The sequence below is a fragment of the Castanea sativa genome, chromosome 11 (genome assembly GCF_040712315.1).
Source record: "Castanea sativa cultivar Marrone di Chiusa Pesio chromosome 11, ASM4071231v1".
NCBI lineage: Eukaryota > Viridiplantae > Streptophyta > Magnoliopsida > Fagales > Fagaceae > Castanea > Castanea sativa.
Genome location: NC_134023.1, coordinates 64,143,373 through 64,170,103, shown reverse-complemented (window position 1 = coordinate 64,170,103; position 26,731 = coordinate 64,143,373). Strand labels below are relative to the sequence as shown.

At 32.3% G+C, this 26,731-nt stretch overlaps 3 protein-coding genes across 5 annotated transcripts; 1 reads left to right on the top strand and 2 right to left on the bottom strand.

Moving 5' to 3' along the window:
* Window positions 1–4,342: 4,342 nt before the first annotated feature.
* Window positions 4,343–9,144, bottom strand: LOC142615025 (inositol transporter 4-like). 3 transcript variants are annotated; one of them, XM_075787679.1, is made up of 6 exons: window positions 9,052–9,144; window positions 8,264–8,430; window positions 7,747–8,153; window positions 7,549–7,656; window positions 5,564–6,169; window positions 4,343–4,949 (listed from the first exon to the last, which is right to left on the bottom strand). In XM_075787679.1, exons 2-6 carry the CDS (start codon window positions 8,397–8,399, stop codon window positions 4,467–4,469), a joined length of 1,740 nt encoding a protein of 579 aa, XP_075643794.1. In that variant the 5' UTR covers window positions 8,400–8,430; window positions 9,052–9,144; the 3' UTR covers window positions 4,343–4,466. The 3 variants fall into 3 exon arrangements, with proteins under 3 accessions (XP_075643794.1, XP_075643795.1, XP_075643796.1); XM_075787680.1 differs by having other exon boundaries at window positions 8,264–8,421; window positions 9,052–9,116; XM_075787681.1 differs by having other exon boundaries at window positions 8,264–8,418; window positions 9,052–9,104.
* An 8,044-nt stretch (window positions 9,145–17,188) lies between these two features.
* Window positions 17,189–18,166, top strand: LOC142616941 (UPF0496 protein 4-like). The gene has a single exon (XM_075789677.1). It carries the CDS (start codon window positions 17,189–17,191, stop codon window positions 18,164–18,166), a length of 978 nt encoding a protein of 325 aa, XP_075645792.1.
* Window positions 18,167–18,663: 497 nt separating this feature from the next.
* Window positions 18,664–25,942, bottom strand: LOC142617957 (agamous-like MADS-box protein AGL15). Its single transcript, XM_075790933.1, has 8 exons — window positions 25,761–25,942; window positions 22,841–22,916; window positions 21,057–21,121; window positions 20,850–20,949; window positions 20,662–20,703; window positions 20,111–20,152; window positions 19,857–20,023; window positions 18,664–19,146 (listed from the first exon to the last, which is right to left on the bottom strand). Exons 1-8 carry the CDS (start codon window positions 25,940–25,942, stop codon window positions 19,059–19,061), a joined length of 762 nt encoding a protein of 253 aa, XP_075647048.1. The 3' UTR covers window positions 18,664–19,058.
* Window positions 25,943–26,731: the final 789 nt, after the last annotated feature.

Genomic DNA, 26,731 nt, shown 5'->3' with positions numbered 1-26,731 from the left:
CAAAAATTTTATAAATTACAACATTTTATTTTTTACTATTAACAACTTATTATTATTATTATTATTATTATACACATATGGCATCTTCCATCTTTAAAGTAATCTTGCATGTAATAGTAATGATTGATACATAATATATTTAATATTATTCTATAAAATTAGGTGACTGTGTAAAAAAATCTTAATGAAATTTTTAGGTTTTAGCAAACATCTAAACTTTTTTAATTGGATGGAAAGAGAAAGAAACCCAGGCTAAAAGACTTCCTAACAAGTAACCCCTTTTTTTACATTAATGTGGCATTGGGGCAAGTAAAGATAACATTAATTAAATAAACTTCTTCAAAATTCAACACAAGTTACATCCATGACTTTTGCTCAACAAAAAAAAAAAAGTTACAACCATGACTTGAAGCAACCTCTTTCCCACAAGTAAAATTACTTGTAATAGTACTATACGGATTCTCTTAAAAAATCTACAATGTAATCTCTATGTAGCAATTACGTTAATGATTTTAAACGTGTAGTAATTCTCTATCAACATATTTTACGTGTTATAAATCTATGAAAGAGGATTCTATAATTTTGTAGAACTTTTAGTGCATTTTTCGTTATTTCAAAACTTCCAACTAATTTTTTTGAATCAAAAGGAAAAAAAAAACAGAGGACTAAAAGCTTAGGCCCTAACATATGATTTTTAGGAATTTGCAGTACTAGTGTGTTAACTAGTACTGCTAATTTTATCTCTTTTGGTTCATTTGGATGCTAATTTTAGCTTTAACTTTATTAATGTGTGTATTTGGGACTTAAAAAAAGAATAAGTGTATTTGAAATAATTAGATGAAATGCATACAGTACAAGTCTTTTTATTAGTAGAGCAAAATCCCCAAAGTTCAAATCATTTTGTGTGGTTAGATTCATATAAAATAATAATAACATTTGTTCTTCAAATTCCTTGTTTTTGAAATTTCAAATCTAATTAAATACAAACCTTTGTAGATTTATGCTACTTTTTTAATGGTTTTTTTTTTTAGTTAGGAACATTTCCCCTATATATTATATAAATTGGGAAAATTACACTTTATCCACATATGATTTGCTCAAAAAACACTTTACCCACCTGTGATTTAAAAATTGACACTTTCTCTACATGTGGTTTAATCTGTTAACCCAACGTTACCCACCTCATTGCCTGCCGTTAGTCTAACATCATTCCACTCAAAAAAACAATAACAATTTGGATCAAAACACTTTCCTCTAAGGAAAAAAAAAAAAAAAACCCTTACCCATATACCTCTGTTCAAGATTGTGGTCCTCTCCATCAAGATCAACTCATGAAATTCTCAGCATCAAGAGAAGATGGCAGTCCGATCAAAACCCATGTGAAGGATATTGAAGATTTTCTCTCTTCATTTAAACAGCAAGTGCAATTTTGATAAGATTTTTTTTTTTTTATTCATTACTGGTAGGTTACTTGATAGAAAAATAGTGGTAGATTCAATTCTTTCTTTTTTTTTGGCTAAATCGTGGCAGAGGGCCATTTGCGCCCTATTTATGGGATAATGAAGATTAGCTCTCACTCTTTCTACACAAACAGTCCTAGTTCTAGCTCCAGCCATGGAAAAGCTTCATTACTCTCGACTCTCACCCTTCCTCTTCCTTTTCCTCCTTTTATCAACCCAAACCCAAACCCAAGAACAACAACAGCAAGACACCCCCATCTCTCGCTTCCAACGCTACCTTCAAATCAACACAGCCCACCCAAACCCAGACTACTACTCCGCCATTTCCTTCCTCAAAACCCAAGCTGAAGCTCTCAACCTCCAAGTCCAAACTCTTCACTTCACTCCAAACAAGGACAAACCCATCCTCCTCCTCACATCGCCACTGAGATTGAGGGTCACAACATTGCTGAGGATGTTTCTCAAGTCAGATTATAAACCCAATTTGTTGTCTTTTGTTGTTTTTTCAAGGGTAAATTTGAGAATTAGGAAATGGGTTGCTTTGGTTTCTTGGATTTGGCTGATTCTAATAAGTATGTTATTCATGTGAGAGTGAGATAATAATGTTGTTCTTGGCATTGTGTTTTGGAATTATGAATTGGGTTCTTTTACTTTGTTGAAAATTCATATTAAAGTTGTATTGTTTTTGGATGAAATGGTTCATTGGAATTGGAATTGGTTGTTCTTATTATACGAGTAAGGGGTTTTTTTGTTTTTTCCTCAGAGGAAAGTGTTTTGATCCAAATTGTTATTGTTTTTTTGAGTGGAATGGTGTTAGACTAACGGCAGGCAATGAGGTGATTAACGTTGGGTTAACAGATTAAACCACATATAGGCAAAGTGCCAATTTTTAAACCACATGTGGGTAAAGTGTTTTTTGAACAAACCACACGTAGGTAAAGTGTAATTTCTCCCTATAAATTTCTTATGATTATCTTTCTAATGTGCATGCACCAAACTTTTATTTTATTTTTATTTTTTTGGAAGTTTGAAAGGGTTTTATTTAATTTCTTTAATTAGAAGTTGTAATTCAGAAGAAGCATCTTTCCTTTTGTATTTCCTTTTGTATTTATCTACGCTTTTATAATGCAAATTGGAGGAGATGGAAACCAAGAGGAACCAGCTTGCTGGATCCTAATATTAATATAAAATGCAATATGCATATTCTTTAATTTGTAATAGAAGCAAATGCATGTGAATATGCGATGGTAGCAAATAGGAATGTGCTTTTTATTTTATTTTTTATACCTCCTTATTATAAGAACCTTCGAAGAAAACCATTCGTCCGAGTAATGACCAAAGAAATGCAAAGAACATGCATATAATGCGACCCTCTATTTTATCTTCACCTATAATTCTGGTCATTTGACTATATTCCATCCTCTTAAGCTATCTCTATTACTTTATTGCGATAAACATAACATGATTCCTCTCACATGTTTGTGATTTGATTCTGCTAGACATGGTCTTTATTTTTTAAGACTTCCAAATTTGTTTTATTTCTTTGATGGTGAAAGGAGGAACCTTCCCCCATCAACCCCTGAAAACACACAGAAAGGCCCAACTAGCAATTGCATGAGCTGCTTGCTTAGCATAGTAGTTACCTAAGAACATGAGGAAAATTCTAATTGTGACTTGATCTAAAAAAAATAATGATTATCCTCACTAATAGATGCAATAGACCAATAGAGCATAAATGATTAGACTAGATGACATTATGAGCCTGTCCTTCAAAATAACATTAGTGACCCCAAAAACACGCACTTTTGAATTAATTATTCTATCAATTAATGTGTGATTTTCTTCATGGGACAAAATTTAAATACAGTACCTTAAGTACTGTTTTTTAGATTCATCTTTTAAGATTTAATCATGTAGTTATTTAATTAAAAAATACACTTTCATCTCATGAGAAAAAACTCATATGACAGAATCTTAAAAAGAGAACCTAAGAAACAACACCTAAGTACTGTACCTAAGTACTGTACATAAGTCTTACTCTCCTTGAACACTTATTATGCTTTATTGGAAAGTAACCATAGAAGCTTATGTTTTTCACTAAGACTCCGAGTTCTCTAAAAATACTTTACAAACCATCATGTAATGAGTTAAAGATGATTCCTCGAAACAAATTTGAAATAAAAAATTTTTCTAATAAACTGTACTAAACACACACTTAATTAAATAAGTCAAATAAATTAGAAAATAAACTTAACCGACACCGCCATATAGGCCATTATGATCCAATTTTCTCTTTTGAGAAATGGATCACTTTCTATTTTATAGTATGGATTATATTACCGGTATTCTCTACCCTTAGGGCCTTAGTGGTTCCTCCTTTAGTCTCCAGTAGATAATTCAAATCTATGCATGAATTTCTCAATTGAGCATTCATATTATTCTTAAATTTGCTTGTAAGACAAGAAAAAAAAATTCCCTTTGTTGAATTATTCCTAATTTTATCTTTGAATTTCTTTATTTTACATTTAAATACTTTTAAACGGAGATCTTCTTTACTCATGGGTTTGAACGTCTCCTATGAAAATTTTGAATTTCTTTATTAATAGTCCAACAATTATTCAATATCTCTAAACCAAAGTCCAATATGCTCAAGGGTTTGAACTAATTATTTGTAAGTTGTGATTAATTAATTATAATAATCACCTGAACAAAACAATGGTTAAAATTTGATTGCGGTCTAACTTTTCTATCATATGAATAATTTGATATAAAAGAACCCAAAAATTGAATATTGTTATTGGTGCTGGTGCTGGTAGTCCAGTCTAGAAAGTAATTAAATCAACATGACATATATATAGACACACACACAAACTAATATTTCAAGCTAACTACATGATTTCAATTTCATGCATGGGAAAATAAACAAAAACAAAACAGCAAAAAAAAAAAAAAACTTGTAAACATAAAATAAACCAATTGTCAAATGAAAAGAGTATTTATGGACAATTAAGCAGAAACTCCATCAATGTTTTGAGCCTTTTCCTTCCTCTCAAATGGCCATGGTCTGAAACCTTTGCGAAGCACCTTCTCAATTTCCTCAAGTGGCACACCTTTAGTTTCAGGAACCAAAAAGTATATTGCTATTAATCCAAGAAAAGAAAACCCAGCAAACAAAAGAAATGTGCCCCATGTACCCAAAGCCTCAGTGAGGGACAAGAAGTTCATGCTGACTATCAAGTTGGCTGTCCAATTTGACATAGCTGCTACCCCTCCACCAAAACCTCTATACTTCAGCGGGTATATCTCTGCATTCACTATCCAAGGGCCTGTTCCCATGCCTAGGGAGTAAACTATGATGTAAAACCCTAGTAGTAATACTGCAAACATCCCTAATTTGCTAGGACAACCCTCATCATACCACACTCGATGTTGTTGAGTACACATGTTTCCTATTGCCTTTTCATTTGCCAGGCATGACCCAGGTTGGAACTGCTTACAAAAGCACCAAAAAAAAGAAAAGAAAAAAGAAGTCAATGCATGAAGCTCATGAAGGTATACAAGATAATAGAGTATGAGTGAGTGATGCCAAAGCAACTAATTTGTAGCTAAATATTACAAATTGGCATGTCAAGTTTTAAACCAAAAACAAAAACCTAATTCAAAACTTAAATTATTTATACTGTTATTGATGTAATATCAATTATATTTGTTGTTACATCAATTTGTAAGTCTTTTGTAATAAAATTAGTAGTAAGTTGAGCACTTTCTAAAGAGTATTATAGACTAAGTAGAGTAATACTAGGATTACTATAATATTTACTATATAGATTTTATAGACTAATATAATGCATCAACTTTTAAATATAAAAGAAAAATAATGATTTTGTGTATATTGCAGGATTGGCTGCAACATGTTCACAAACTAATGTAGGAATCAAAGTGATTGGTAGATTTTGCCAATGAGAAAAGAATGATCATCTTGGTAGTAAACTAATGTGTCAACTTTTAAACATAAAAGAATGATTGTTGATGACTTGACGTGCACCAATTGCATTTGTTGTCGTGTCAATTTGTAAGTTTTAAGTGAAGGCAGGAAATCATACCTTGTCACCTTCGCTTGCACAGAAGCCACATTTTTGTTTCAAACAGGTCATGCAATTCCATCTGGAAGTGTCAGGGGCTGAAATGTAAGCTGTGCAAGTGCTGTTGATGCCAAAATGGCTAGAGTCATAGTTGTTTATCCCTGGTGCATGTTGAGAAGATTGATAAAACACAGCAGATAACACAACAAGGCCAATGATAATAAAGACCAAAGAAACAATCATCATTCTCCTCCTCCCTTGTCTGTCCATAAAAAGCATGCTGATAATTGAACCTACAGCATTCAACCCAGTTGTAACAAGAGACAGTGCTAAAGCCACAGCCTTGGAAGCAAAACCAGCAAGCTGCATGATACTTGCACCATAATACATCACTGAATTGATACCAACAAATTGTTGGACTACTTGGACAGCAACACCAGCATATAAAGCTCTTCTTACTTCAATGTTTTTCATGGCACTCCTGAATTTTGTAAAAAAATTGTTCCCTATTGAAGCTTCATCAGCTTCAGCTGCTTCAATTGATGCCTTCAATTGCTCTAATTCTTTTCCAACCTCATCAATGGGATAAATCTTTCCTAGAATTTCTGTGGCTTGTTTTACTTTGCCCTAGTAAAAAGAAAGCAAAAGAAAATAAGTCTAAAATCAAGTTTGGAAAAAAAAAATAGCAATTAGATATATTATAAGCAATTTAAAAAGTATAATTACAGATAAACAAAAATCTTGAATTTAATATATAATTCGCATAATTAAACTCACAGATAAGTCAAGACATATTGCCTCTTTCGTAGGTTAAAATTATAATAAATTTTTGGAAACAAAAAAAAAAAAAATAGTTACAAATGTTATTTTAAGGAATTAAAATTCTGCTATTTTTTAAGTATAAATAATAATAAAAAATCACAATTGAATCAGAAAGTTACATTCAGTTAACATATTTTGTAATCTCACAAGAATGGTCAAAGTTTATTTCTTCTAAGTTGTTCCATAAAAGAAATAAAATTCAGAATAATGATTAAATTGAATAAAGCAACTAACTATAATTTTATTTTAAGCAATTAATACATTTTTTATCTATGCATTCAACTAAGCTTTAGAGTATAGACTCATATACATTCAACTAATTAAGTTTTTTTTATGTATAAATAATATACATTCAATTTTGATGTAAACAAGTGTACTAGAATATTTTCTCTTAGCCCATATTCTTCAATTTGCAAAAGATTGATTGATGTAGTATACTAAATAAGGGGTTTTATACTGAATACTTGTAAAATTTAATCCAATTTCTAAAAGTCTTTCTTTCTTTTCTTTCTCTCTCTTTTTCCCACATTTTGGTCAATAACTCCAAAATTGATCCATTTGCAAAATTTTCTAAATTTTCCTAACAGAGGGAAGTCTATGCATTGATGCCCTCACACATATATAAAACAAAAATTCTACCCCAAAAAAAAAAAATGTAAGAAAGAGAAAAACCAGAATTAAAAGAAGCATTTTCTTCCTTTTGCTAGTATAACCCCTGCTACTTCCTCAGCATTGATATTGCAGCAATAAATACAAATCAAGATGCCAACAATTATAAACTTTTGATGTGAAAAATAACAGAAAAAATAATAAAATTTAACAATGAACCACATTGTGCTGGTTAACATTTTGCAATGAACCCAAATTTTGGGCTACTTTGAACTAGTAGAAAGTCACAAAATCCTACTTACATTCAATCAGCAAAATCCTACTACATTCACTAAAAAAAAAAACCAATACTACATTCAGTCATAAATCAAGATTCAAGGCAATCTTTAATATGTTATATAGAATTGCTAACAATAGATTTAAGCTAGAAGTCTTGTAACTCAGCTGACGTTTTCAATGAAAATGTTTATGGTTCAAATTCCCCCTCTCCTAACTGTTGTATCATCATTCCCAATGTATGTAAAATCATGCTTAAGATCTATCAAGCTATGGACCTAAAAGTTACATAATCAAACCTGCTTGTATAGCCAACGTGGTGATTCGGGCAGTAAGAGCATTAGGACAAATTGGACGATGGGAGGGATTCCGGCCACTCCAAGCATCCATCGCCAAGTTCCCGGAACCTGAAAAACAAACAAAATATGAGAAAACAAAATAAACAGAATAAAAAAAGAACTTAAAACCAACTAGAAAAGCTTAAAAGCCTTAAATACCTTAGTAAAGCCTAAGTTGATCAAATATGATAAGAATTGACCAAAGGTTAGCAAGAAACCATTCATGCTTATCAAAGCCCCCCTGATTCGAGCAGGGGAGGTTTCAGAGATATATAAAGGGGATGTCATGGATGTCATCCCAACGCCTAATCCAACCAAAATCCGCCCGATCACAACAATAGATGGAAATGGTGCAACCGCCATCACCAATGAGCCGACGAAAAATAGTACATCAGCAGTTAAAATTGCCTTTTTTCGCCCCAAGCTATCATTCATCCAGGCTCCAATTGCAGCACCAATGATTGCAGCCGCGATTGATGTGCTTACAATCAACTCTTGCAACCATGTGTGCTTGTCAACTGATTTGAAATCGTCACGTAAATACAATAAAGCTCCAGAGATTACAGCTAAAAAAAACCAAGATAATAAAAATATATACATTAATCACAATGAAATTAAAGGTTCAAAAATAGAACAAATAAAAAAAAAAAGGAAGAGATGAGAGGATAAAGTGTACCAGTGTCATAGCCAAAGAGGAGACCACCAATACCAGCAGTCATAGCTAGTCTCAATATATATGGTGTTTTCCATATAGTTCGAAATAACTCAGTGAACTCTGTCTTGTTCACAGGTGCAATACCTCCTTCCACCATTGTTGTGCAAATTAAGAATCTTCTGAATTTCCTAGAAGAAGTTAATGATATAACAAATGTATATATTATATCAAAAAAACAATAAAGAACAATATTTAGAAAATAAAAATACAATGCAACATAACTGTGTTCTTATCATAATTTGAGATTTTTTTTTCTTTTTAGACAGATTTTAAGTCTTTTGTTCTTAGTCCAAAGGCAATTAAACGCATTTCTACATCACTAGTATCAATAATTTAGGTCTTCAATTTTCTTAATCCAATACGCAATAAAATACAAAGTTGGTTTCAATGTCACTAATTCAAGTTCCCGATTATTCCAACAATGAAAAACAAATAAACTAGAAAAGAAAAAACCACAAAGATCACTTTATCCTAGTGCAGATTTGATGAAACAACAATAGCTTTAAAATTGAGTTTCACATAAGGATGAAAAAAAAACATGCAGTGTAACCCTTATTCCAACAGTGAAAAGAAAGAATAAAATCAATAAACAAAAGAAAAGAAAAGAAAAGCCACAAAGATCAGTTATCCTAGTGCAGAGTTGATGATGATGAAACAACAATGGCTTTAAAATTGAGTTTCAGAACACATGCAAAAAAAAAAAAAAAAAAAAAAAAAAAAAAAAAGAGTGCAAGTAAGTAACCCAGTACCTTTGTCTATTCGAGTTTGTGAATAATTCCCAGTTTTGATTTACAATGTGAGAGTGAAAATTTTTCTACTTCGATTTTTACTTTTGTAGTCACTGTGATGAAAAAAACAAACAAAACCGATGACTTAGAAATTTGAAGTTATCGAGAATTCCTAGTCAGCTCCACTACTGACACTTCACTTATCTACTGACTCTACAGTTATTGACCAGGTAAGGTACCAGTTGTATTGTATTGATTTATCGATGGATAACTTATGGATAAGCATTTTTTTTTTTTCTTTCTTTTTGATAATGTATCGTTTAAATCAGAAATTTCTACACCCTGCGTGTCTAATTGGAAAACTATTCATGAATGGCATCCGTTGGAAATAATCCGACTTAGGTATATTGGCTGTTTAACACCCGTGTTGAAATAATAGTTTTTAGTATTTAAACAATAATAACATTTTTTATATATATTTTCATAACACTGAAAATTGAACAACAATATTAAAAATTTCCGACTAAACAAACCCCTTTGTTAAAAAAATCAAGAAAGATTTTATTATATATTTGTATACAGCAATTGTTATATACAAGAGTTTGTGGCAAAGAAAGAAAAGGATAAGTGTCTAATGCCTACTTGATCATGTATATTCCACACTTGATTTTTTTTTTTTTTTTTTACTGCCATTATATGCAGCAATTGCCATATACAACAAAACCTTTCCCAAAAACAAATTCAAACATGTTTGAAAAAGTCCCATTATGAAGTTCTGTGTTTTTTCTCCAAAAAAAAAAATATCAATTTTTGGTTATTATGTAAAATAAAATAAAAAAATCAGTTTTGGGTCTTCAAGATCTAACAGCAATCTGACGTGTCATTGACTAAACAAATCTTTTTTCTTTCTTTTTTTTGGCCAGGGTGCTTTCCATAATGGCTGAATTAAAATTGGAAAGTGCATGATGTAGAAAGTACCTCACCTCTACGAAATTGTTTTTTTTTTTTCTCTTTTTTTTTATTTGGTTTTTGGATATATAAAAAAAAAATATTTTACAACCAAAAAATCTGGCATTTCCAAAGCCGTGTAACCAGGTACGCATTCTCATCCACCATGCTTGGTCCTTAGCTAGATTGCTGAGTTTGGGTGATGTGTTATTTTTTATTAGATGATATTTTACTACATTGAGCTTAAAAACTGATATATCACCAACTATAAAGAGATAATTCGAATATTTATTTATGATTTGGTTGAATCCCACTAATCATATTCATTGCCACGTCAATTTATAATTTTTTTTATGTAATAAAATTTGTAGTATTTTTAACATTTTTCTTTTCTTATTGTATTAATGGATTATATTGTAGAACATATTCTCATGTTAATTACAAGGAAAGTCTTCCAAAGGTTGTTTCACATCGTGACTCTACTTTATACTAGTAAGTTAGCAATAGTTTTAGGTCCCAGTTAGTTTTTATTGTCAAGCAAGAGATTTGGAATTCACCCTTTTTTACACCAATAACTCATTGATGTTTTGACTTAATAATAAAGAATGTTCATCATAAAGCAAATGTTAAATGTTGTAATTTTATTGTATTTAACAAAATAAATAAATAAAAATTAGCCTGATATTTAGGGACAATATTTTGGTCAGCATGATGATACAAATGCGTTTTTCAATTTGTTACAAATGCGTTAACAAATATCATATTTCAATATATTACATTCTCGGTTTTGAAAATTCTAGTCCTTATTACGCTAAATAGTCAACTTTGTACAAAACTTAATCTTATAATTAAATCTCAAAAAAAAAAAAAAACAATAAGCAAGTATCAGTCAAATCTTTAAAAAGTACTACTTCTCAATCCTATCTCAATTCTTTAGGATAACATGGAAGCAACGAACAATTAGGAGGCCGGTACTTTTCTTTTTTCTTTTTTCTTTTCTTTTTTTTTTTAATTAATTTTTTCGGTGTATTATAAATGTCAAAACATATGACTTCACATGTAATCATGAGTTCTGTAGTCATGGTCTACTCTCAATTGATACAAAATTTAGGTTCAAATTCTTCCCAAGATTCCTCAATTATTGTATTTATTGAATTATATAAATAAATAATAATTAAATAATTTTGTCACCCACCCAAACTTCTAATTTATGTCAAATTATTGTATCTATAGATAGTAAACTTTTTTTTTCAATTCTCAAAAAAGTATACCAATTATTTAATTTAAACTCACAGTTAAAATTACTTTTTTACCTACTAATAATAACTCATAACAACCTAATACTTAAGATTGTTGTAAAATATTATGGACATAGCATTTCTAAAAAGATTTAAAATTAACTTCAAATAAGCATCCATATAGCATTAAAAAAATAAGCATCCAAATGTTTTGGGCAAGTTTGGGCTAGACAGGACTGGGTTGGGCTGATGATTTTGGATGAGAGAGGGGCCAAGCTAACTTTTTTTTTTTTTTTTTAAAAGAGTGGCCAAGCTACTTAGAAGATGGGCTTAAATATAAATTTTATTTTTTGCTAAAATTATACCTAATATATATATATATTCAAATGCCTAGGGGGCCCGGCACCCACTTGGGTCTGTCCCGACTTAGGAGTACAACTATCTAGTACTCATTTTTCTCATATAATAGTTGTTTTTACTACTTAAATTCATGGTGTGATCCACCGTTCATTTGAAAATAGAGCCCCCCAAACTCTAAGATTACCTAATAATATTTCATATATAATAAAAGCAATTACAAATTGACCTGCTTTCAATATATATAAAATAATGCGTCAACTAATCACAAAAAAGTTAAGATAGACATTTAGTTGTTCTGTTTTTTAAATTTTTTTATAATTACATTCATTGTTAATTGTTATGTTAGTTTATGATATAACAAATATAAATATTACATCAAAAAAACAAGAAAGAACAATATTTAGAAAATAAAAATACAAAGTAACATAACTGTGTTCTTATCATAATTTGAGATTTTTTTTTTTTCTTCTTAGACAGATTGTAAGTCTTTTATTCTTAGTCCAGAAGGCAATTAAACACATTTGTACATCACTAGTATCAACAATTTAAGTCTTTTATTTTCTTAATCCAATACGCAATAAAATACAAAGTTGGTTTCAATATCACTAATTCAAGTTCCCAATTATTCCAATAATGAAAAACAAATAAACTAGAAAAGAAAAAACCACAAAGATCACTTTATCCTAGTGCAGATTTGATGAAACAACAATAGCTTTAAAATTGAGTTTCACATAAGAGCATCCACATCAGTTGGTGAATAGTCATATATAATGCAAAAATTTCTCAATTTTACACATTTTGAGCAAAAAATCTCCTACATCAGTGGAGCTAAAACTAGGTAAAATCGTGCAAAACCATCCACAAGCTACAGTAACCGTGTAAATACACACGGCTACTGTAGCTCGTTTATACAATATTTTATCATTTTCTTCTTCACTCCTTTTTTTCTCTCTCTGATCCGTGCTCAACAGACTCCATTCTATCATCTTTTTCTCAACACAGAATATACACAGAGATATACTTTGCTAAAAAAAAAAAACACAGACATACACAAACAAACACAGATCGGTGCTTGACTGATCGGAGCTCGTGGGTCTTGCCGTGGATCGAAGCTCGCGGATCGAGGATCGGAGCTTGCGGACGCTGGATCGGAGCTCGCGGATCGTGATCAAAGCTCGCAGATTGCGGATCGCGATCGGAGCTCGCAGATCACGGATCGGAGCTCGCGAATCGCGATCGAAGCTCGCAGATCGCGATCAAGCTCGCGGATCGCGGATCGGAGCTCGCAGATCGTGATCGGAGCTCGCGGATCATGATTGGACTCACGAATTGTGATCGGAGCTCGCGGATCGTGATCGGACTCGTGGATCGTGATCTGAGCTCGTGATCGGAGAGGGAGTTGATCGAGAGGGAGAGGGAGAGTTGATCGAGAGGCAAAGGGAGTTTTGATCAAGAGGCAGAGGGAGTTGATTGAGAGGGAGAGGGAGAGGGAGAGTTGATCGAGTGGCAGAGGGAGAGGGAGAGGGAGAGTTGGAGAGATGGGTATAGAGAGAGAGATAGCAAAAATCAGAAATGAGTAGGAAGAGAGTGAGCGCGGTAATTATACCGAGTAGTTGGAAAAATAATAAAAAATTGAAGAAAATTGATTATTTAATTAAAAAATGTAGTAGGATAGATGAACTGATGTGGGTGTTTTGTAAAATTAGATGTGTAAAATAAAAAAAATGAGTTTTTAGTGTAAAAGTAGATGTGTAAAATGAAATGACTGATGTGGATGCTCTAAAGATGAGAAAAACATTCAGTGTAACCCAACAAGTGCCAATTATTCCAACAGTGAAAAGAAAGAATAAAATCAATAAACAAAAGAAAAGCCACAAAGATCAGTTATCCTAGTGCAGAGTTGATGATGATGAAACAACAATGGCTTTAAAATTGAGTTTCAGAACACATGCAAAAAAAAAAAAAAAAAAACAGAATGTAAGTAAAGTAACCCAGTACCTTTGTCTATTCGAGTTTGTGAATAATTCCCAGTTTTGATTTACAATGAGAGAGTGAAAATTTTTCTACTTTTATAGTCACTGATGAAATAAAACAAACAAAAGTTACAAAACCGATGACAAAGAAATTCGAAGCTATCGAGAATTCCTAGTCAGCTCCACTACTGACACTTCACTTATCTACTGACTCTACAGTGATTGACCAGGGAAAGTACCAGTTGTATTGTATTGAATTTATCGATGGATAACTTATGGATAAGGCTTTTTTTTTTTTTTTTCTTTTTGATAATGTATCGTTTAAATCAGAAATTTGAAATTTCTACACCTTGCGTGTCTAATTGGAAAACTATTCATGAATAGCATCAGTAGGCAATAGCCAAATACTTAAGTATATTGGTAGTGTAGTACTGTTTAAATAACAGTTTTTAATATTTAAATAATAATAAAATTTTTAACATGTATTTTTACAACACTAAAAATTGAACAACGATATTAGAATTCTCCAACTAAACGAACTCATCTGTTAAAAAAACCAAAAAAGATTTTATTATATAGTTGTATGTAGCAATTGCTATACACCAGGGTTTGTGGCAAAGAAAGACAAGGACAAGTGTCTATTGCCTACCTGATCATGTATATTCCACACTCGAACACTTTTTTTTTTTTTTACTGCCACTATATGCAGCAATTGCTATATACAACAAAACCTTTCCCAAATACAAATTCAAACATGTTTGAAAAAGTCCCATTATGAAGTTGTGTCTTTTTTCTCAAAAAAAAAAAAATCAATTTTTGGTTATTATGTAAAATAAAATAATAATAAAATCAGTTTTTGGTCTTCAAAATCTAACAGCAATCTGACGTGTCATTGACTAAACAAATCTCTCTCTCTTTTTTTTTTTGGCCAGGGTGCTTTCCATAATGGTTGAATTAAAATTGGAAAGTGCATGATGTAGAATGCACCTCACCTCTACGGAATTGTTTTTTTCTCTTTTTTTTTTGTTTTTTGGATATATAAAAAAAATATTTTACAACCAAAAAATCTGGCATTTCCAAAGCCTTGTACCGATTCTCATCCACCATGCTTGGTCCTTAGCTAGATTGCTGAGTTTGGGTGATGTGTTATTTTTTATTAGATGATATTTTACTACACTGAGCTTAAAAACTGATATATTACCAATTATAAAGATATAATTCGAATATTTATTTATGATTTGGTTGAATCCTACTAATTATATTCATTACCACGTCAATTTACAATTTTTTATGTAATAAAATTTGTAGTATTTTTAACATTTTTCTTTTATTATTGTATTAATGGATCATATTGTAGAACATATTCTCATGTTAAATACAAGGAAAGTGACTCTAATTTATACTAGTAAGTTAGCAATAGTTTTAGGTCCCAGTTAGTTTTTATTGTCAAGCAAGAGATTTGTGATTCACCATTTTTTACACCAATAACTAATTGATGTCTTGACTTAATGATAAAGAATGTTCATCATAAAACGAAGGTTGTATATTGTAATTTTATTGTATTTAACAAAATAAATAAATAAAAATTAGCATGATATTTAGGGACAATATTTTGGTCAGCATGATGATACCATTTTTCAATTTGTTACAAATGCGTTGACAAATATCATATTTCAATATATTACATTCTCGGTTTTGAAAATTCTAGTCCTTATTACCCTAAATAGTCAACTTTGTACAAAACTTAATCTTATAATTATATCTCAACAAAAAAAAAAAAAAAAAAAAAGACAATAAGCAAGTATCAGTCAAATCTTTAAAAAGTACTACTTATCAATCCTATCTCGATTCTTTAGGATAACATGGAAGCAACGAACAATTAGGAGGCTGGTACTTTTCTTTTTCTTTTCTTTTTTTAATTAATTTTTTCGGTGTATTATAAATGTCAAAACAATAAGATGACTTCACATGTGATCATGAGTTCTGTAGTCATGGTCTACTCTCAATTGATACAAAATTTAGGTTCAAATTCTTCCCTCAATTCCTCAATTATTGTATTTATTGGATTATATAAATAAATAATAATTAAATAATTTTGTCACCCACCCAAACTTTTAATTTATGTCAATTTATTGTATCTATAGATAGTAAACTTTTTTTTTTCAATTCTCAAAAAAGTACACTTATTATTTAATTTAAACTCACGGTTAAAATTACTTGTTACTGTTTTTAATTTAAACTCATTATTAAAATTACTTTTTTACACATCAATAATAACTTGTAACAACCTAATACTTAAGATTGTTGTAAAATATTGTGGACATAACATTTCTAAAAAGATTTAAAATTAACTTCATAGTTCATATAAACATCCATATAGTTTTTTTAAAAATAAGCATCCAAATGTTTTGGGCTAGACAAGACTGGGTTGGGTTGATGATTTTGGAGGAGAGAGGGGCCAAGCTACTTAGAAGATGGGCTTCAATATAAATTTTATTTTTTGCTAAAATCATACCTAATTTTTTTTTCAAATGCCCAGGGGGCCTAGCCCCCTCTTGGGTCCGTCCCGACTTAGGAGTACAACTATCTGGTACTCATTCTTCTCATATAATAGTGGGTTTTACTACTTAAATTTATAATGTGATCCACCGTTCATTTGAAAAGATAGTCCCCCAAAGAAGTATCTAATCATTTTTCATATATAATATAAGCAATTACAAATTGACCAGTGTTTAATATATATATATATATATAAAATGATACGTCGACTAATAACAAAAAAGTTAAGATAGACATTTAGTTGTTTGTTTGTGAAATTTTTTTATAATTACATTCATTGTTAATTGTTATGTTAATTTATAAATTTTATGTACTTGATAAAAATTTTAGTATCTTAACATTATCCTAGACTATAACAATGAGGCTATGAAAGCAACAAGGAAGTTGACTGGAAAGGACTGGAAAGTCCCTTCAAAAAAAGAAAAAGGAATCTAATCCAACCCACATTCCATACCCATAACAACCAACCCAAAACATCCCATTGGATTGGGTTTAGTTGGATCCACGGGATTAGTGTGCCGAATATGATTCTGCATCCGTTTACCAAATCTGTGGGCTACAGAAAACTTCATGTGACTTGCACTAACTAATAGAATGTTGTACAACTCTTTCGGCCAATGACAAAGTTGTGCAAAATCACCTTTCATGTGAACCATCCAAAACGCATAGATACCATTTTCCTGTGATTTTCCTTTTGTCATATCAACTTTTCTTAGCCAGCAAGGCCCAATTCATGTAGTGGACCATCAACTCGTTCCTAAGCGTGTTTCATATATTAAATAATAATAATAACTAACAATCAAACACCAATAGATAAGACCATTTGACCAGCCACCAATCCATTCATAGCTCACACTGTTTTGAATTTTCAACAAGAAAGTAAGTGTTATAGAAGCTATTCCGGTTTTGCACACTCTCCTTATACTGGTTTGTGTTACGTGAAAGCAACTCAAATACAACTTGTAGACTTTCTTTAACAAAGCTCAACTTTTTAGTTTTTGTATATATATGAAGAAACCATCCACCAATCCTTAATATAACCAAACTTTCAAAGCTCAAACTTTTGGGTAGTGTCTCTAAATGGTACTCTTGATAGAAAACATTAGCAAACTATACTCCAAGCTGGAGAATCATCATCATCACCACCACCACCACCACCACCACCACAAATCTGAAGCTTTATCAGCTTCCTTGCAGGCTTTTCAGTCTGATGTTTCCAATATCTTAAACCAGTTGTCTTTGAATTCAAAACCCGGATCAGAAATCCTGTCCTTACCATGGATTCTACAATGTTTTGGCCTCTTACCCTCCATTCATAGAGCTTTTGCAAAGCTAGTTGTGGATATAGACTACCCCATTAGCAAATGGGAAGCTGCTTCTGTAGAAGAATATCTCAACTACAGCTTGAGTTTGATGGAGCTTTTCAATTCCATGAGTTCATCTCTTGCATATCTTGGACACGCCAGGCTATCACTAGCTCATGCTTTGAGCCTCGTGGAGAACTCACCCTCTTTGGCAATAGAGCGTCTCAAAGCAATTCAACCAAGAAGTTTCAACAAGGATTTCAAAGAAGGTAAAGTTAAGGAAGATGGAAAAGAAATGACTTGCAGCGGTGAGGAAAGGAATATTCATCAAGCTTTAACGGTCATGAAGAGTATTGGATTCTGGGTATGTGGGATTGTGCTGTCTGCTTTATGCAGTGATGGTAAGCCATACTTGGAGATGAGAAAATTGGTTTGTGGGTTGTTGAATTCTTCATTTGATGAATTTGATTCAAGTATATATAGGGTTGTTATGGAGCAAAAGGGAGTCTTAAAGGAGGTAAAAGAGCTGAATGATACAGTAGCTTGCTTAAATGCTGCCCTAGTCGATGGGGAAAATAGTGAAGCAGCCAAAGACTTGGAAGGAAAATTGGAAGCAGCCAAAGATTTGGAAAGAAAATTGGAGGTCTTTGAGAAACTATTGGAGAGCTTGCAGAAGGAGGTGGATCATCTATTCTCGGAGGTTTTGGCTGGCAGAAGTAAATTGCTTGATTGCCTTAGACCCCAGAAGGAATAGAGATAGTTCATAGTTGTGTTGTTTCCCTTTCTTTCTTCTTTTTTTTTTTTAATAATTGACAGTTGTGTATTTCTTATGTAAAAATCATAAGTTTATTTCTTTTTATGTTAATGTATTCTGTAATTCTCATTGTAGTTATGTTTAAGTTATAAGGTTATTTCTTAACAAAATCCTTTGTATCTACCAAAGTTAAACACAATTTTCCCCAAAACATAAAGGAAAATGTGGCAATTTATCAACATTGATCTACTACTGTGTATTTTCTTTATGCTTGATATTATTTTTTATCCAGTCATTCATAGAATTCTTCATTAGATCAGATCTTAACTTTTTCTTAATAAGTGAGATCAGATCTTACTTGGGTCATTAGAACTGTGGAAAGAAATTTGGAACCTTAGCAGGAGGACTTCAACTCCCAAGAACCATTGTACAACATTTCTTTGAGCAGAAAAAAGGTGTGTGTGTGTGTGTGTGTGTTGGGGGGAAGATGGAGAAAATTGAGGAAAACTGAAATCATTCAATTCTTACACATGAAGGAAGTAAAACCAAAATACTGACACGAGAAAAAGATAATTTATGCAATAGATGATAATAAGCCTACACTCTACAGACCCCTTTTGATGTAAACTAAAATAAAGCTGACATAGTTTGCAATGTTCATAGCCATTCCTTCAGAAACTGATCAACTAGCTACAACTTTTTGCATACTCAAACCTCCTAAAATTGGGAAAACTATATCTTCACCCTGATTTTGGGGTCACCTAAGACTAACATTTTTTTTTATCTCTTTCAAAGATTAAAATGGGGCACAGCAGAAACTGCTAAAACTAGACTCAACTGTATCAAGTTCATTTTGATTCTGTCATTTCTATTGGAAGCAAAAGGAAATGGATCATAGGAGGTCCATTTGGTTCCCTGAGTCGTTGGAATGGGTTTCTCTCCCAGGTTCCTTCATCTTGCGATAAATTTCAGTTGACAGCCTGGGCCAAATGTGACAAGTAATTATGAGACACAAACAATGAAAGTTAAATCATGAAAAATTAATAGAAGAAGCAAATTTCAAAGAATAGCCTTAACATAATAAACTAGAATTTAAGAACTGGCATATTCAAGAAAATATCATATATGTCATGCGCTTTTTATTCTTTTTTCCCTTCACCTTCCATGTTAAATTTAGAATCCTACCCTTTACCACATAATTGAAGGCCTAGGTGTGAAGGCAATTGCATTAGATAGACTGCAAGGGTAAAACCTTCTCAATGCTGTAAACAGCATATTCTGAGATCTTAATCTAGCATGTTCCCTTAAACTAGCAGTCTTACTTTAACATGGAACTAGATAAGCGCCACATGGTAAAAAGGAATCATACAGCCAAATTTGGCTTTGTGAGATTGAGTTTAAGCTTGATAGGAAACAGGGTAATAACATATGCCAGCCCAGACAGTTTATATGATTTCCATGACCAATATCCATCTGATGTAAATTTTCAAGTTCATGTATGAGGAAATGTAAACTAAAAGTGAGGAACTTGAACTTTGATAAATGAGCTTGTGAAGTAGTACCAATTACCAATATCAATGATGCTATTCCAGATTCATAATCAGCATGGATTCAATAAACAGTGAACTTTATTCCAGAGCTCTAGAGAGGCTAGTTAAAGGCTAAACTTGAAATAAGAAAAGAACTGTACCCTAATTGCAAGGTGGTGTCTGAATCTTCTTTTTCAATTTCGCAACCCGGATCAGGACTCACAACACCATGATTGGCACGGGAATTCTTCCTTTCTGTAGGGTAATATTCACGATAAGATGGGACTGGGCGTTCAGCTGGTGGAAAGAAACCTCGAAGCTCCTCAACCTGCAATACATAGTAGACAATAAATAATCACTGGAAGTGAGTGAACATAAGAAACTCATGTATGCATCACAAAGAACATTGCATTGCCTGTTTGCGCAAAGTTTCATTCTCCAGCATAGCCCGCTGCTCCTGAAATCAGAACATTGAACAAAGTAATTACTCAAAAATGAGTTCTAGATTTCTTTTTCTTTTTCATTAGCAGAAATACACCATCTTTTGATTGTTTTATTATTATTTATTGACTTAATAAAATTAGGACCCAAGACCTACTCCAGCCTTATCCATACCTATACCAACTCCACAAGGGCAGGCACCCAATGTCGAAATAAATCACATTTGACACAAACTCACACTAGAAAACATAGCATGAAGCAGCTTATTTCCAAAAATTTTGAGTTTTAAGCTTTAGGTTCATGCATTTTTCATGAATAAGAAATAGACCCTAATATGACATTTCAGCTCTCATATGCTAAAAAATGCAAAATGGTTCGATTTTTCTATATGACAAGAGTACTTATTTAATAAATTATAAATAATAAAAAAACCCTTAATACATGAGAATATGGATAACTTCAAGGTCTGTTTCTAAAGATAACAGCTTTCAGATAGAATAAAAAGTTATGTAAGGGCCCCAATACCTTCAGTCTTGATTGCTCCAGTTGATCCATCAGTAATTGTTCCTGAAATGATAGAACATCTGTTAAGGCCTTTCAGACCACTAAGTAAATCTTAATAACCACCACAAAATCTGCAATACAAGAAAAATCAAAAGAAGAAAAAAAATTCAATGAGAAAGAATTAAGGAAGAACATAAAAACTACAGAACCTTCTTCTCCTTCACAGCCAATATCCCTTCACTTAACTGCTGCTCAATGTGCTGCAATTCTTTTAAGCCCACGCCAGTCAGATCCTTACCCAACAGCCGTCTACATAATCAGAACAAAAAATTTATCACACATAAGAGAACTTGCAATATTTCAGAAATCTAATAATTACAAAACCCAATTAATTTAGAAGATTGCTGATAACATACAACTGTTTCATTTGTAGCCTGGCCACTTCATCTTTTAGAACATCCAGCTCCTTAGATTCTTGCTTCTGAAGAGAAAAGTATAGCCAGATGCATTAATCCTGACATAACTTTAGAGGATATATATAAGTAAGAAAAATCAACAGAGACAAAGCACAGTAGACACATTCTCGAGGAAGCATAAGATACACAAAATGGGTATTTTAACATATAACCTAGATAAAAATACAAATTGGTTGATGGATATCAAAACTGTATATCAATTTTGGGACTCTATACCAAAATTTAGATGCCAAAGCATTGAGATAAGTCATAACTATGTATCAATTGGATGTAAAGAGCAGAAATACATTTTAGACAGCTCACTTTTTTAATAAGCAGATATGTAACAATCATCCAGCTCAAAATTTTATTGCATTGTTAAAAATAATGTCAATTTAAGAAGCATACTACCACACCATATTATACTGTCTATACTAATACTAAACTAGGTTCAGGAGAAGCCCAAAATCTGACAAGGTTCTAAAGATGCTTCATGTACCCATGGGTTAATATGTAATGCTATAAAAGTATTACCGATTGGCTCACCTATGCTAAGGATCCTTTTATCTGAGTTGTGTTGATTGTTTGAGTTTTTTATTGGAAACATACCCCTCTTGTTTCCCCTCCAATCATCAATAAAAAAAATTTTAGTTGAAAGACTAAAACAAAGAACATGTCATAATCCCAAAAAGCCAATAAAAAGAAGGTGGTTTATTATTACTACCATGACCATCACCATCATCCATGAAGCCCATGGACCTAAAAATGATAAGGCAGGGATTTATACTTTTGACAATGCTCTTTCATGAATCCCATTAAGCGTAACAGGATTTGGTCAAATGTTCTTCCCCTTTAGAAGCACCCATCACATTCATGAACTGTTTTCCATATACACTCCCTTCAACAACATTATTCACTTTATTCTTATACTTGGCTAAGAATTTTCTTTAAGAGGTCATACCAGAAGAATTTTGAACTTACTCCATATAGTTTCAACTCAATGCAGTAAGATAATACTTTCACATAGCTTACTTGCATACTTCACTACTTTTTCAAGTATTCCTAGACTCATATACTATACTGTAAACACCTTTGACTCAACAAAGAGAAGCATGCATTAACATGACTTTAAAGCACTTTGGTCAACCAATGTTATGTTAGGCATCTTGAAACGAACAAAAAGATGAGGGGAAACCTTTTAAGTCATGAGCATTTTTCAGTGGCTTCCATTCCTACAACTCCGTCATCATCCATACATACCATATCCTAACAACCTCTACATTTGATAACCTTAAATGATCACTGGAAGACGCCACAACATTAGAATTAACATGTACATTCACTTTTTCTTTCTTCCTTGATGAATAAACTAACTAGTATAAACAATCAACATGGAAAAACATATCTACTTATCAAACATAAAATATCATTTAGAATGTGGAAAATTCTTTTTCCTTTTATAAGTATGAATAACAAATTTTCCATTGAATGTATCCAACTGTTCCTGTCAAAATCACTTCATAGTATCTTAGAAAGGGAAATGTTTTGGTTGCAACTTTCACAGTTGAAGTCTATAACAAATGGGAGACTTACACAAAACCGCCCGGGGGGGTGGTTGTAAATTATCAAAACAAGAGGTACAAGTAACAAAACAGGTCAAAAAACTTGCCTATCTGCAATTAAATTCCACATAGAAAGAAAGAAAAGAAACCAGATGTCAAAAGTCTAAACACATGACGAAGTACCTCTGCTTTGTATTCTACTGCAGAAGTCTCCATAGAATCTAGACACTTGTTGTATCTTGAAAGCGTTCGCCTCATACTGCAAAAAGTAAAAGCAAATGAGCATAAACAAGGACCATGTTCAAAGAAACAAGGCACTTCTTCCTCCTCATACCTAATTCATTCATATATTGTACAGAGTTATTAGGGCAAAGAAAATGGCTAGAAAGCTTTCTTTAAATTTATATCAACGTTTATTCATTTCCTCTATCTTAAAATGATAATTATATTTCTCATACCAATGTTTTCTTTTCTTTTTTTTTACTTCTTGCTAAAGGAACATTCTTCCATACTCCACCATTAACTATTTCGTTACTATTTGAAACTATGATCTCAAAATCCTTCACATTCTCATCAGTTTTTTCCACTCTCTCCCCTCCAAGTGCAACCACAAGGAAACTTTTATTTCTTACAAACACCAAAATCTCTCTCTCTCTCTCTCTCTCTCACACACACACACACACACACACACAAACTCGCTTAGAACATCTCTGACTGCTACAGCTTCTCCACTTCATAGCATAATTATCCTCTCCATTCAGACCCATTGCCCAATACCATTATCTTCTTAATAAAGGATTTACTTTCATTTTTGGTCAAATCCCATTTCAAATTAATATTTCTGACATATAACCTCAGTACAACTATACTTAGATTGGTGCCAAATTGAAAGGTCAATAGCCAGCAGCATCAAACTCTAATGCATTTCTTAGCGACCTAAAGAAATTACAATCACAGCTTAGAGTCTTCTTTCTATTTACTTTGTTCCAAGTTATCATAATTTTCTCTATTCTATAGTTAGCTATACTGTTTGTTTTGGAATAGCAGAGATTGTGAGGATACAAAGTGCAAAAAAGAGTTCAGAGAACATAATATTTTAGTAGCCTCAAGTGAATGCCAGGTTCTGAAATGCAATGGAGTCGATAAGGTTTCAAAAACATATTTTATATAATAAAAATTGAGATTCTAGTACTAGCAAAAAAACCATAACATAAAACAGAACTAAGAACAAATCCTTCTTAAATATATTATGAAATTCATGAGTCCAAATGATAGAGTAGGATTACAATAATTCTAAGAAAACTAAAAAAAATAAGCATAGAATTCTGGACTCTTGCAGATTCAACCTTTTTAATCTGCTTAATTAGAGAGAAATTATTCTAGATTGATTTATGAGATACAGGTAATGTGTCCACTTTGTTTGTTTTATGCTTCCTCTCTAGCCAAATAAGGTAGCCCAAACAGAATGGCTATATGAATAGGCATCTTGGATCAAGGAGATAGGATAGGGCAAATCTTAAGGAGGCAAAAGGGCTTACAGGAAGAGGCCTAGAGCATTATACAAACAAGGACTATCAAATGCAGATTGGAGGCTTGCCTCAGCAAGTTCAATAGGTCAATGGGGACCATAGCATAATTCATAATGAGGTACAAATATCATTAAAGCTCCTCTAATCATTGTGCACGAGCTAACCTTTGGTATTTGCACAAGGTCAAGACTCTCAAACCATTTCATAGTTGCCCACCATCAACAGGAGAAAAGCTAATCTGAAGCTTTCAAAAATCTACTACAGGTCAATTTCCAACTTTCTGAGAGGCTTAGATTCAAAGCCACCCAGCATCAAGCAAATTAGAAACTCTTAACAGCAAGTAAGGCATATGAAGAAAATTAGGTTGAAAATCCAAGCTAAATCACCTATGGATAATCACATCAAACAAAGAGATGTGCTTTATATCCAATGTAGAGTTTTGCAATATGGATAAGTTAGGTCAGTTCCAAGGGGGAAAAGAAGCAGAAGAAGGTAAGAGTCCAATTCCAGACTTCTGATTACAACTCAATATCTCTGTGAACATGTTAAAAAGGCCTATTTCAGCTTTTGAACACATGTTCCCAATCAGCAAATTTCTTACACATGCAACCACATAAGTCTAATCTGCATTCATTGACTGAAAGTCTAGTAAAGAAACACAATTTAAACAACTAACATTAAGTTTTCTTATTAAAAATAAGAAGCAATAAACAAAAATTTTCCAGTAAAATTTCATATTTTCTTTTTGCTTACGATAAGCCCAACTTCTATTCATTGGGAGAATCAGACAATGCCTTAAGAGCTAGAAGGTTCTTGGCATAATTTTAATATTTTCCTTTGACAGCTAAAAGTTAGCATTATTTGAGTAAGGACAACAATTCAACATCTGAAACCCCATGAAAGGCCTAAAATGTGAATCTTTCTCAGAACATCCAAATGAACCCAGTAAATTTCCATATTTTCTTTAACAAAAATCAGAAAAGAGAAAAGTAAAACCTTTTGGATACATGATACAAAAATTCCCTTCACAAGTCAGTATAATTCATCAAAACCTGACTGAAATGACTGTTACATTTAATTTAATAATCAAAAGAGGGGGAAGTAAGAAAAGCTGAGATAAAGATCAATTCAAAATCATGAGAACAGATAACACACTATCAGATACAATCAAATAAACACATGCAAGTAAGTGCAAAATTCAAAATTTCAGCATAGAACTAATAAACCTCAGCAGAATCTACTGAGAGATTCACATCAACATTAGGAAAAACAGAAATTCCACAATGTGGGGGTCAAACTCAAAACTCCTAAAAAAATGACTCAAAAGTCAAAAACACCATTGAACACCAAAAAAAAAAAATTCTTGGTACACAATTTTTCAAAAAATATATAAAGTACATGCAACAATGTCAAAATAAATTCTTTAGAGCAATAACACAACCCCACATAAGAATTCTTAACAGTTAACAAAGAATCAAAGTTGATAATACCATCCAAACACAAACAAAAACCTTCTTAATAAAACAGAGCACCCCACAAACAAACACATGCAAACATCAAAATACAACACATACCCTGCACTAGAAAACTCAAACAGCTTGCCAGTATTGGAGAAGATAATAACAGCAACCTCAGCATCACAAAGAATAGCAAGCTCCTGAGCTTTTTTGAGCAAACCAGCACGTCTCTTTGAGAATGTGACTTGTCTGCTATTTGCATTCTCAATCCTCTTGATCTCAATCTTCCCTCTTCCCATCTTTGCTTTCTTCTTTTCTTCTTCTTCTTCTTCTTAAGCCTCAAACCCAAAATTCTGATCAAAACCCTTTAACAAAAACTTGATAAAGAAGCAAGTTTTGGTGTGTTTGTCAATACAAAGATGCTCTCTTTCTCTTTCTCTCTCTATATATGTCTCTATCTCTGTGTTTATTTTTATATGTATATATTTATATATATCAGTATGAGAAGGAGCTCTGTTTTTGGCTTCTTGGGTTCTCTGCTGCTAAACTTGGGAAAGGTGAGAAAAAGGGTTGCTAAATATAGAGGCAGAGAAGATAAAGAGGCGTGAGAGAGATTAAAAAAGAGAGAGAGAAAAAGAGAGCGTTTTTAACCCCAAATGGCGAGAGCCTAGAAACGGCAAGCTTGCATGGCTCTGTTGTATTCTATTTTTGAGTTGGGTGCATGACTCTGTTTTGCCACATTTGGACTATTCTTCTTCTCCTATTGGGTCTCTCTTTGGTGGGACCCATAATTTTTAAATATATTCCCATTTCAATAACCCATGTGGGTCCTATCCAAAAAAAAAAAAACACCCATGTGGGTCCCACTATTTTCTATAACTATTAGTACTATTTTAGTATATTTTCAGTTCTAGAAACACAAATTTTGTTCCTTGGTCTCAGGGCCAGAAAAATTGAGGAGGATTGTTGTAAGTTGACAGCGAGTGTGAAATTTAGTCACACTATTAAAAAAAAATTGATCTCGCATAGATTACTCATCAAGACACCCACCCCTACTAGTGAGAGTCGATCCCAAAAGTTTTGGAATT

What these genes read in the sequence shown, in the direction of transcription:
- LOC142615025 (XM_075787679.1), bottom strand. Translation starts at nt 8,399, where the DNA reads ATGGTGGAAGGAGGTATTGCACCTGTGAACAAGACAGAGTTCACTGAG. An exon ending in CCTCTTTGGCTATGACACTG is followed by an intron (nt 8,154 to 8,263) that starts GTACACTTTATC and finishes GGTTTTTTTTAG; the next exon opens with CTGTAATCTCTGGAGCTTTA. An exon ending in GTGCAAGCGAAGGTGACAAG is followed by an intron (nt 4,950 to 5,563) that starts GTATGATTTCCT and finishes TTTTGTAAGCAG; the next exon opens with TTCCAACCTGGGTCATGCCT.
- LOC142616941 (XM_075789677.1), top strand. Translation starts at nt 17,189, where the DNA reads ATGGTACTCTTGATAGAAAACATTAGCAAACTATACTCCAAGCTGGAG.
- LOC142617957 (XM_075790933.1), bottom strand. Translation starts at nt 25,942, where the DNA reads ATGGGAAGAGGGAAGATTGAGATCAAGAGGATTGAGAATGCAAATAGC. An exon ending in AGGCTACAAATGAAACAGTT is followed by an intron (nt 20,950 to 21,056) that starts GTATGTTATCAG and finishes CTGATTATGTAG; the next exon opens with ACGGCTGTTGGGTAAGGATC. An exon ending in TGGAGCAATCAAGACTGAAG is followed by an intron (nt 20,153 to 20,661) that starts GTATTGGGGCCC and finishes TTCTGATTTCAG; the next exon opens with GAGCAGCGGGCTATGCTGGA.